The sequence below is a fragment of the Chiloscyllium plagiosum genome, unplaced genomic scaffold (genome assembly GCF_037043375.1).
Source record: "Chiloscyllium plagiosum isolate Xiang-an unplaced genomic scaffold, Cpla_swu_hap1 HiC_scaffold_7, whole genome shotgun sequence".
In the NCBI taxonomy this organism is placed as follows: Eukaryota; Metazoa; Chordata; class Chondrichthyes; order Orectolobiformes; family Hemiscylliidae; genus Chiloscyllium; species Chiloscyllium plagiosum.
In genome coordinates this window covers 48317523-48330361 of record NW_028270145.1, presented here as the reverse complement: position 1 = coordinate 48330361, position 12839 = coordinate 48317523, and the positions used below count along the sequence as shown (strand labels likewise).

The following is a 12839-nucleotide window of genomic DNA, read 5'->3' as shown; positions in this document are numbered from 1 at the left end:
TGGTCTCCTTCCTATCGGAAAGATATTGTGAAACTTGAAGGGTTCAGAAAAGATTTACAAGGATGTTGCCAGGGTTGGAGGATTTGAACTACAGGGAGAGGCTGAACAGGCTGGGGCTGTTTTCCCTGGAGCATTGGAGGCTGAGGGGTGACCTTATAGAGGTTTACAAAATTATGAGGGGCATTAATAGGATAAATAGACAAAGTCTTTTCCCTGGGGTCGGGGAGTCCAGAACTAGATTAGATTAGATTACTTTTAGATTAGATTAGATTAGATTCCACAGTGTGGAAACAGGCCCTTCGGCCCAACAAGTCCACACCGCCCCGCCGAAGCGCAACCCACCCATATCCCTACATTTACCCCTTAGCTAACACTACGGGCAATTTAGCATGGCCAATTCACCTGACCTGCACATCTTTGGACTGTGGGAGGAAACTGGAGCACCCGGAGGAAACCCACGCAGACACGGGGAGAACATGCAAACTTCACACAGTCAGTCGCCTGAGGCGGGAATTGAACCCGGGTCTCTGGCGCTGTGAGGCAGCAGTGCTAACCACTGTGCCACCGTGCTGCCCACTAGAGGGCATAGGTTTAGGGTGAGAGGGGAAAGATATAAAAGAGACCTAAGGGGCAACATTACCATGCAGAGGGTGGTACGTGTATGGAATGAGCTGCCAGAGGATGTGGTGGAGGCTGGTACAATTGCAACATTTAAGAGGCATTTGGATGGGTATATGAATAGGAAGGGTTTGGAGGGATATGGGCCGGGTGCTGGCAGGTGGAACTAGATTGGATTGGAATATCTGGTCGGCGTGGACAGGTTGGACCGAAGGGTCTGTTTCCATGCTGTACATCTCTATGACTCTATATGTGGTGAACAGCCACATATGTATAATGAATCCAACCAACAGTTTCTCATTTTGAAAATCTATCGAATAGCTTAACCTCAGACTGTGTGTTTATCTGATTGTGATGGGCCATACCAAGTATATTTGTGACTTTGATTTGCTTTGGACTTTCCTGAGCCATTTGGCTCTAGATTGTGTCATGATGCATTGAGAACTCCTGGATGCGGAACAACCTTGAGTCCTTATATTGCCTTCCCTGGATTCCAAAATGGTGTGTAGATCCCATCACTTGCATCCAGCTTGGGTCCTTTCCTCCAACCCAGTGCCAAGAATTCACAGTCTCTCTCCTCTCCCAGAACCCTTGACTGCTGACTCTGGAATACCCTTGGCGTCACTGCCTGTTGTGGTGCTTTGAGTCCTTGCCTGGCTCCTAACCTCCTTGCTGTATGCTGCGCAGTTCTAGACACATCTCTGCTCTCCCTATTCCTTCAATACACTTCAAGGTGACTGTATCCGAGTAACTGATTCCTTCTGTCTTTCTGTGACCACTTCCTGCTCTCTCAATCACAAATGCACTTTATCCTGTTTTCTCTGAAGTGGCTTGAGCTTTTGCCATTGGGTTTTGATAATCATCCCGTACCCAAGTTTGAGCTCCCTGCTGTCAGCAGCTCTGTGTTTTAATGCGTGGAATATTGACGAAACATTGATAATATGTCTTGATTTGCTACCTTATTCATAGGAAACCCACGTTAGATCTCCGTAACATTAAGCAGGTACTACTTAATGTTTAACTCGTCTTGTTACAGTATCTAATGACGAGCTCAGTAGTGGTGCATTTCGAAATGGTAGACGTACGTGTCTCCCGGCACCATCTCCAGATACCAGTAGCATCAATCTGTGGAACATTTTGAGAAATAACATCGGAAAAGATCTGTCCAAGGTTTCCATGCCAGTTGAGCTGAATGAACCCCTCAATACTCTGCAGCATCTATGCGAAGAATTGGAATATTCCGAATTGTTAGATAAGGCTGCCGAAATGGACGATCCATTTGACCGAATGGTAATCTTTTTACTTTGTAATTGAATATCATTGTTCGTTTTACCATTTTATTGTTGGTTCAGATCTGTTCTTGCTGTTAAAGATCGATCTTTGCAAAGTTTGATTGTTGTGATTAAGCAGTGTTGCTGCCAGTGTTCCAAACATACTTTATATTCAACATTGTTTGGAGGACTTTAATTTTGAAGTCTTTTGGAAAGGGGAATTGGTTTCAAGTTTCTTTAAACACTTACTGTGGTAGTGGAGAGTTTTGTTTTAAACCAAGGCTTACTAGCAATTGCATGGCTGTGATAACTACTTGCTTTTGTGTGGATCTTGCTGTTAGTGAATGGTGACTGGCTTGGAAGAAATCCTGCTATGAAACAACTGAATTAGGGGGAATCTAATGGTAGAGCAAGCTGAGTTGGAAGAGTGTCCTTGATAATTATGTACCTGTCAGGCAGGGAGGAAAGGGTCGTGCGAGGGAGCCGTGGTTTAATAAGGAATTGGAATCCCTTGTTAAATGGAAGAGGGCGGCCTATCTCAAGATGAGACGTGAAGGTTCAATTGGGGCGATTGAGAGTTATAGGGTAGCCAGGAAGGACCTGAAGAGAGAGCTAAGAGCAGCAAGGAGGGGACATGAAAGGTCCTTAGTCGGTAGGATTAGGGAAAACCCTAAGGCTTTCTATAGGTATGTTAGGAATAAAAGAATGACTAGGGTAGGAATAGGTCCAGTCAAGGATAGTAGTGGGAAGTTGCGTGTGGAGGCGGAAAAGATTGGGGAGACACTGAATGAATACTTTTCTTCAGTATTTACTCAGGAACAGGGCATTGTCGTCGATGTGAATACTGAGTCACAAATAAGTAGAATGGATGGCTTTGAGGTATGTAGAGAAGAGGTGTTGGAAATCCTGGAAAAGGTGAAAATAGATAAGTCCCCTGGGCCTGATGGCATTTATCCTAGGATTCTCTGGGAAGCAAGGGAGGAGATTGCAGAGCCATTGGCCTTGATTTTTATGTCCTCTTTGTCTACAGGAGTAGTGCCAGAAGACTGGAGGATAGCAAATGTGGTTCCCTTGTTCAAAAAGGGGAGTAGGGATAACCCTAGTAACTATAGGCCGGTGAGTCTCACTTCTGTTGTGGGCAAAGTCTTAGAGAGAATTGTAAGGGATAGGATTTATGCACATCTGGATAGGAATAATGTGATCAAGGATAGTCAGCATGGTTTTGTGAAGGGCAGGTCGTGCCTCACAAACCTTATTGAATTCTTTGAAAAGGTGACGAAGGAGGTTGATGAGGGGAAAGCGGTAGATGTAGTATATATGGATTTTAGTAAGGCATTTGATAAGGTTCCCCATGGTAGGCTACTGCAGAAAATACGGAGGTATGGCATTGAGGGTGAGTTGGAGGTTTGGATTAGGAATTGGCTGGATGGAAGAAGACAGAGGGTAGTAGTTGATGGCAAAGTTTCTTCATGGAGTGCCGTCACTAGCGGTGTTCCGCAAGGATCTGTTTTGGGACCATTGCTGTTTGTCATTTTTATAAATGACCTGGAAGAGGGGTTAGAAGGTTGGGTGAGCAAGTTTGCGGATGATACGAAAGTCGGAGGAGTTGTTGACAGTGAGGAAGGATGTGGCAGGTTACAGCAGGATATAGAGAAGCTGCAGAGCTGGGCAGAAAAGTGGCAAATGGAATTCAATGTAGCTAAATGTGAGGTGATTCACTTTGGGAAGAATAACAAAAAGATGGGGTACTGGGCTAATGGTCGGATACTTGGTAGTGTGGATGAGCAGAGGGATCTTGGTGTCCATGTACACAGATCTCTGAAAGTTGCCACCCAGGTAAATAGTGCGGTGAGGAAGGCATATGGCGTACTGGCTTTTATTGGTAGAGGAATTGAGTTCCGGAGTCCTGAGGTCATGATGCAGTTGTATAAAACTCTGGTGCGGCCGCATCTGGAATATTGTGTGCAGTTTTGGTCGCCATACTATAGGAAGGATGTGGAGGCACTGGAACGGGTGCAGAGGAGGTTTACCAGGATGTTGCCTGGTATGGAAGGAAGATCGTATGAGGATAGACTGAGACACTTGGGGCTGTTTTCATTAGAGAAAAGAAGGTTTCGGGGTGACTTGATTGAGGTGTACAAGATGATTAGGGGGTTAGATAGGGTTGACAGTGTGAACCTTTTCCCGCGTATGGAGTCGGGTATTACAAGGGGGCATAGCTTTAAATTAAGGGGGGGTAGATATAGGACTGAAGTTAGGGGTAGGTTCTTCACTCAGCGAGTCGTAAGTTCATGGAATGCCCTGCCAGCAGCAGTGGTGGACTCTCCCTCTTTATGGGCATTTAAGCGGGCATTGGATAGGTATATGGAGGATAGTGGGTTAGTATAGGTTAGGTGGGCTTGGATCGGCGCAACGTCGAGGGCCAAAGGGCCTGTACTGCGCTGTAGTCTTCTATGTTCTATGTTCTAAAGCTTGCTATGAACAGGTTGTAAGTGGACCTCTCCCATTGCTGAGAAGAAACCCTCTACGTCAGTTCGGGGTGAAACTTGTTTTGTTCTTTTGAAAGAGTGATTGATAGACCATCTCAAGATTCTATTTGTTCAGCAAGCTGTTGATACCTTAGACAACGGTGCAGGATTAACTTGACCACGTGTGTGTGAAAATATCAGAAACGAAGTACAGCATATTACAAAACATCCTACATTTTATCCTTTGTCTTCATAAATAACCCGTTGGCTGGTGTTTCCTTTCCAGCAATATCTGCAGAGAAATCTGGTTTTCTTTCTCCCCACTCTGTCTTTTCCAAGAGAGAGAGAGTGTGTGTGTGTGTGTGTGTGTGTGTGTGTGTGTGTGTGTGTTGGGGATGTTTATAGGAACAAACATTTATACTTATATATTACTGACCGTGCATGTGAGACAATTATTCCATCTTTATTGAATAAGTTTTGTTTTGATAATAACCCATCATTATCTTTTTAAAAGATCTGATTGACGTTATTTATTAATGATCTTCACAATGGGAAAAATATTTTTATTTTTTGTTGTGACCTGTGGATTCGTGAAAGTAGTGACAGTGCACTTCTTCAACCTAACCACGTGTTGAACAGAGATTGTAGTGTTACCTTTGCTCTGTTGAACGCACACAATCTCAAGATGCATTCCAATACTAGAAATTTAAATATAATTTATTAGAATATAACTTGGAAAATTAAGACCAATATTTTTCTTTCAATGTGTCTCCAGAACTAAAATTTTGATTGTTTTATTTACATGCCATGTTAAGATATTTGACCTGGGTAACTTCACTTAAACAAAAAATCTAGACTAAAATAATAGAGAAGCAATGGTTATTTGTGTATATTTGGGTATTATATTTTTCTGTTTCCCAACTTGATCTAATTCCATCTTTTGGTCCTAAATTTTTAGGTTATGATTGCTACATTTGCAGTTTCAGGATATGCTACAACATATTACAGAGCTACTTTCAAACCCTTTAATCCTGTGCTTGGAGAGACATATGAATGTATTCGAGAAGACAAGGGATTCCGGTTTTTTGCAGAGCAGGTATGATCTATATCCTAATCCATTGCGATCTAAAAGTCAACTGACCTCAAAGGAAAAATGTGTTTTTTTAAAATTTTCAGCTATGCATTTAAATTATCATAAATTACTTTTAAATTACGTTGTAAAAGTGAAAAGAAAATCTTAGAACTCTCTCTACTGACTTATCATTGCACATCTCCACATTCTAACAGATGTAAGTAGATCATGGATGAAATGTAACCATGTTGTCCATTGAAAGCGAAAATCTTCAATACATGAATGCTAAGTAAATAATTTTATCGTTAAACTCAAATAATTAAATTCACCAAAGGATGAACTTCATCGAAGCCTGTTCTGGGATATGAGCAACCCAAACAGTAAATCTGAAGCAGATCAGAGCTGGTGAAATATTATCATGATGTCACCGCTCCTTGAGTAATTACCTGTTGTTTGGATCAAAGTTGTGAGAAGATGAAAAGCTGAATGGTTCTGGCAGAAACTGGACTGAAGGATCCTGAGATTAGGGATTCCTCATTGGCACTATTGATTTCATCATAGAATCTCTACGAAGAGTAACCCACCCAGACCCATTCCCCTATCCTTTACTCTGCATTTATCCCTGACAAATGCACCTAATCTACACATTGCTGAACACTATGGACACATTGGCATGACCAATTCACCTAACCTGCACATCTTTGGATTGTGGGAGGAAACCGGAGCACCTGGAGGAAACCCACGCAGACAGTCACCCGAGGCTGAAATCGAACCTGGGTCCCTAGCACTGAGAAGCAGCAGTGCTAATCACTGAGCCACCATGCCGTCCATTCCACAGTTTTGCTGTTATTTTATGGGGGTGCTAAAGTGGTAATTGGTTGGTGAGGTTTATCTTGCGTTTATTGTTAGGATTTTGGATTTTTTTTGTTGTGCACATTGAGTGCTCCCACATCTTGTTACAACTTCCACAATACATCACCTCACAATTTTTAGCATTAAGTTCCATCTGCCATTGATCTGCCTATCTGACCAGCCTGTTCTTATCTCCCTTTAAACTAAGACCTCCTTCCTCACTATTAACCACCTGATTGATGCATATCCAGTTCCTTTCCTGTTTTATATTGCTAGTTGTCTCTGCCAGTATGTTGTACACTCTGTGTATTTGTATCTGACGCTCTCTCCTGTTCTGTCACCCCTGCTGAATTAGTTTTTTTTCAGGACCTGCCACTTTCTGTTAATTGCCTGAATGTCTGCCACCATTCTTAACTGCATGTGGTCCAAATGAAGAGCTTTGCCTAGTTTGTTAGATGTGTTTACTATGGCATGTGTGTAGCCTGTTGTTGCAGTATATCTAGTTTGATACCTCATTCTAATTTGTGTGGGATGCTGCTGTATAAATATTCAGCTGTTCCCTCTCTTGAGCCAGGTTGATCTTCCAGCATAATGTGATGGATAAGCAGGGGATAGGACGTTCCACAAAGTTGTAGGGCTATAAAAATCTGTTGGAATTAACAGACTATGACATCTCACTTCTAATGGCTCTGCTCTTAGTGGCGCATGTCATAATGGAGAATATATTCACTGAGAAGATAAAGCAGCACATATGCAGGCCCTGATTAGCAACAGTATCCTTTACTGGTGAACCATTCTTCATGGTCAGGATTAAAGTTACTCACCTGGAATATAGTTTGTGCTGGTGCTTCCCATAAGCTGTCTCCAAGTAGAGATCAGTGTGAAAAAAGTGACTTGTTTGTTGTAGGCTGTTAATGCTAGCCAATAGCTAAACAGCTTCTTGAATTCTGTCAATGCCAGAAATTGAGGCAAAGTTGTGCTGAAAGGAGATACCTGAAATGGATTTGTCACTCTGTCCTCAGATGTAGTTCCTGACTTGCTGAGTGTTTCTCACAACATTTCTTTCTGTTACAATAGATAACAGATGTTCCATGATAAGTAATCTATGTCCATACAAACTTTCTGTCATTATATTTTTTTCTAAGTTACCATATATATTGCTTGAATTCAGTAAAAATGAAAACTGCCAGACTCTCATAAACATTCAACTGATCCACTAGTTGATCAGCTATATAAATGCTGTGGTTGCAGGAGCAGGTCGGAGGCTCTACAGGTTCCCCAAAGCCTGTTCACCTTCTACAAAGCACAATTCAGGAGTGTGATACTCCCCAGTTGCAGGATGGATGCAACTTCAACAACACTCAAGAAGCTCCACACCATCCACAATAGATCAGGCTGCTTGATTGGAACCTTATCCACCACCTTCAGCATTCATTCCCTTCAGCAATGAGGCACAATGACAGCAGTGTGTACCATCAACAAAATTGAAGGCAGCAGCTCATCCAGAGTCCTTCAACAATATCTTCTGAATCTGCTGGGCTGACTGATACCTGGACTTCAGAGGTTAAGTTATGAGGAGAGATTATGCAAATTAGGCCAGTTCATTCTAGAATTTAGAAGGTTAAGGAGTGATCTGATCAAAGTCTTCAAGCTATTAACAGGAAAAGACGGTGCAGATGACAAACTATTCCCAACTTGTTGGGGTTTCTAGAACTGGGGCATAGACCTTCAGGAGAGATGTTCGATGCACTTCTTCACTTTTACAAAGACAGGGGAGAGGTTTGGAATTGTCTTCCACAAATGGCAGTTATAGAGTCATACAACACGAAAACAGACCCTTTAGTTCAACTCCTCCAGGCTGACCAGGTTTCCCAAATTAAACTAGTCCCATTTGTCTGCAATTGGCCCATATCCCTTTAAACATTTCCTACTCATGTACCTGTCCAAATGTCTTTTATATGTTGTAACTGTATTTGCATCTACCCACTTTCTCTGGGAGTTCATTCCACATACGAACCACCCTCTGTGTGGAAAACGTTGCCCTTCAGGTCCCTTTTAAATCTTTCTCCTCTCGCCATAAAGATATGCCCTCCAGTTCTGAACTCCCCACTCCCAGGGAAATGATTTTATAAACCCCTCAACCTCTGATGCTCCAGTGAAGAAATTCCAGCTTATCCAGCCTCTCCTTATAACTCAAACCTCCAGTCACAGTAACACCTCAGTAAATGTTTTTCTGCACCCTGTACAATTTAATAATATAGTAGGGTAACCAGAACTGTACACAGTACTCCAAAAGTGACCTCACCAATGCCCTCTACAATCTCAATATGATGTCCCAACATTTATACTTAATGGTCTAAGCAATGAAGACAAGCATGCCAAATGCTTTACGTATCATTGTGCCTACCTGTTGATGCTAGGTCAGTTGTAAATCTGAGATAGATTAATTTTTATTTCGCAAAGGTAGTAAGGGATATGGATGAAAGGCAGGTATACTGAGTTAGGTCACAAATCAACCCATGATCTCATTGAATGCTGGAATGGGCTGAATAGCCTACTCCTGTTCCTATGTGCACATTTGCAAGGGAGACATCCAAGGTAAACTTGATATGCTGTCACTAACCTAACCCCGTGGAAGTGCTGCACCACTACTAACAAGTTTACAATGGTAGTTTTCATGGTTTACAACATTCCTCGCATTCTATGCCTTTCACATTTCTGTAGATATGAACAACTTGTGAACCTTTACTGCTCTTAACTTCCTTTAAATATATATATTGTACAAACAAAATGCTCCTTTGACTTTTATAACCATTTCAATATTTTCATTTTACAGGTCAGCCACCATCCACCGATCTCTGCCTGCCATTGTGAATCAAAGAAATTTGTCTTTTGGCAAGGTATCCACTTACTCGAACCTTTCCTAAAAACAGAAATTTGGTCTTAATTTCCCACTGAGATGATTTTGGTGTGAAGTTAGTGGAGTAGATGTGAAGACATGTAAATGTTATGACATTAGATCACTGGAAATATCTTTAATTACTCATCTGAATAATTCTTAATTGCCGACTTTTATTTGTATGAATTTATAAAAATGGGATAAAACATATGACTATTGGTGACATTTGTTATAGTCATATTCATGGAATCTTGAGCACAGTTGTAATATTGAGCATTAATTTGATTTGTTGTTTTATAACTGCTTATCACTTATTTGGCATGAGCAAGTCACCTAAATAGGTACATCCCGCAAATCATTTTGGTGAATTGAATTGAATTTATTGTTCAAAGCACAGTGCAAGTTTTGTCTTGTGAGCAACACAGGCAGATCAGAGTATAGTAGCATAGATAAGTAAATAATAGGTAAACAGCGGCAAAAACAAAAATACAGGTACAGGCGAATGTTAAGAGTTTGAGAGTCCATTCAGTATTCTAACACAGTAGGGTAGATACAGTTATGAAACCAGCTGTTCTGTGTGTTCAGGCTTCTGTGCCTTCTCCCCGATGGTAGTGGTTGTAGAAAAACATTGCCAGGGTGGGATGGATCTTTGAGAAGGTGAAAGTGGGTACTGAGATGCTGGAGATTAGAGTAGTGCAGGAAAAGCACAGCAGGTCAGGCAGCATCCGAGGAGCAGAAAAATCGACATGTTAACCCAAAGACCTTCATCAGGAATGAAGCCTCATTCCTGATGAAGGGTTTTGACCAGAAACGTCGATTTTCCTGCTCCTCAGATGATGCCTGACCTGCATCTTTGAGAATGCTGGCGGCCTTTCCTTGACAGTGGGCCTGGTAGACGGATTCTATAGATGGGAGGTTGGCCTTTGTGATTGTCCGGGCCGAGTTCACCACTCTCTGTAACTGTCTCCGATCTTGAATGGTACATTTGCCATACCAGGTAGTGATACATCCAGACAGAATGCTCTTGATGGCACACTTATAAAAGTTGGCAAAGGTATTCGCCGTCAGCTGCCTGAGGAAGAAGAGACATTGTTGGGCCTTTGTAACCAGTGGATCCACATGAAAAGTCCAAGAAAGCTTGTTGTGGATGACCACTCCCAGGAGCTTGGCACTCTCCACTCGTTCCACCTCTGTGCTGTTAACGTGTAGGGGGGCATGAGTAGTATTCCGTCAAAAGTCAATAATAATTTCCTTGGTTTTGCCGGCATTGAGAGCTAGGTTGTTCTCAGTGCACCATTTTTCCAGGTGTTCCGCCTCCCGCCTGTAGTCTGTTTCATCACCATCTGAGATTCGACCATCAGCGAATGTGCAAATGGCATTAGTCTGGTATTTGGCGACGCAGTCATGGGTATAGTGAGTACAGTAGGGGGCTGAAAGCGGACCCCTGGGGAGGTGGTGTGTGGGAGACTCCAGTGTTGAGTGTTAGGATAAATATTGTCCCCAGTCTTCATTGATTGTGGCCTGTGTGGTGTTAACTATCCCTCCAGATTGGTAGCTGCTTGGTCTCTTTCCTTTTACTGAAATCTCATGTTCTCTGGTCACTTATTTGGATTGTTCTGCTGAAGTACAGTGCTCTATTTTGTTGAAAGCATTGGATGAAAGACCTTTCTTTTAATAAATCCATCATCAGATATTTGATGACATGCCCCTTGGTAAGCCAGGCTTTAAATTGCTGTAAAGGACAGGTGCTGAGGTGTGAGCGGCAGGAGTTTAATATTGTCATTGAAAAAATTTTGAAAGAAATTTGTAAGAGAACAATTCAGATGGTATATGATTTTGCTCTGCTTTGTCCCTGTTTCTAATGACCAGTGATTCTTCCCTACTTGCACACCAAGTGTCCAGCAGAGGGAGTATAGCTCTTTCCTTGCAGCAGTTCCACTTTTTTAACAGCTAAACCTACATGTAGGTTGACTTGCAATATGGCACGCACAAGCATATTATGCAGACAGAAAGACATACACATATTGTGCCTGGTTTCAATTTAAATATTGGCAGTTAATCATCAGTCACCATCGGACTGGTACATACTCCATGGCAATGCTTCTACAATCAGAGTGCACTTAATAACCAGTCAGCACTCTCTTCTCACACTGTATAAAATGTTCTTCTTTGGATTGGTATTCTTGTGAATGTCTTGATGAGGGCAAAGTGAAAAGATTCAATAAAATGTGCTTTTCGTTCACCAATACTCAAGATTCATATTACCAGATGACTATATGTATTACTTCTTAATTGTCCGCATTAGGAAGGTTGACGGCAATGCAATTATCACATAGTGAAAAGATGGCTTACACTTAATTTGTTGCACTTGTAGATTTAACTCGAAGGCAAGTTTAGTTTTTGTGTAGTGTGACAATATCACATCTTTATGTCATTGAGTGATAAACAGTAAAAGCTAAATTTTGCAAAGCTAAAGGTGGAACCGTACTACAACTGACAACGTTTGGTTATTGTCAGTTAACAGCTCGTATTCTATCTGAAGTTACTGAACCATTTAAGCATAAATAATTGCAAGTTCCATTCACCACTCATTATTTGAACTGTAAAATCTAATCAGTGGTGACAGCATTAAACTGCTTTCCAAGTTTTTGTATGTAAATATAGTCAAAGAAAATCTTAATATTCAATGATGTGTATCTATAAGAAAATGCATGTATTGAATTTTTATTATCGTCAAACTTTCCATTTCTTTTAGATATCAGATGGAAGAATAAATTTTGGGGAAAATCTATGGAAATACTCCCAATAGGGAGAGTGAATGTCATGCTACCTAAGTGAGTTTAATTTTGTTTTATTTGTTTAAATGTTTAACCATGCACACAGCAAATTGCATTAAAATGTTTAATGATTGTCCACTCAATATTACAATGCTATATAAAGCTAGAATGAGAGTTTATGGAGTACTTTTCAGAGAATTTCAACCTGAGAGCATTCAATGTACTTCATCATTAATCTATTTTGTTATAGAATAGAATTTTTTAAACTTTTACTGTCTAATATTATTGGAGTGCTGCAGTGAGGATGGACACTGGCCATAGTACAATGGATGGGGAGAAAGGAAAGTAGTAATGGTAGGGGTATAGTACAGCTGGGGGATTAGAAACTTCTCGTCAGTCATGACAGGGAATCCTAATTGTGGCATTTCCTGTCCAGTGTCAGTGTTGTGATTGGAGAAGACCTTGAAGGAGGAGGATTTGGTTGTTACTATTCATGAAGCAATCAACAACATGGATGTAACTAACAATGAGGTTCTGCAGTGAAGCAAGTTTCAGGAGCTGAGATCTAAATTAATAAGCAGCAATGCAGCTCAGAGTTTGTGGGGCGGGCGGGGAAGGAGGTTTAGAAACCTAAAGAGAAATGCCAAGGCAATAGCAACAACGCAACTGTTTTGAGTAAAGATAAGCAGGGTATGACAGGAAGAAACAGATGGCTTGTAAACAATTTCTGTAGCACCACCTCAAGTACAGCAGTAGAGATTTCTTGAGGTTACTTCCTAAGTGGCTTGCTGCAAGTGAATGGCACACTTGTGCATCTGCTGTATGGATGCTATCAAGATTTCAGTCAAGTAATAAGACAATATATCATAAGGTTCTCAAACA

At 41.4% G+C, this 12839-nt stretch overlaps 1 protein-coding gene across 9 annotated transcripts in view; it reads left to right on the top strand.

Annotated features, from left to right (window-relative positions):
• osbpl6 (oxysterol binding protein-like 6) overlaps positions 1-12839 on the top strand; it is a 171089-nt gene that overhangs the window by 144830 nt on the left and 13420 nt on the right. For all 9 annotated transcript variants that reach the window (XM_043693527.2, XM_043693522.2, XM_087988988.1 and 6 more), the window contains 4 exons: positions 1655-1908; positions 5316-5453; positions 9118-9181; positions 11936-12014. In XM_043693527.2, the coding sequence (XP_043549462.2) occupies positions 1655-1908; positions 5316-5453; positions 9118-9181; positions 11936-12014 (535 nt within the window). The remainder of the gene's footprint in view (positions 1-1654; positions 1909-5315; positions 5454-9117; positions 9182-11935; positions 12015-12839) is intronic.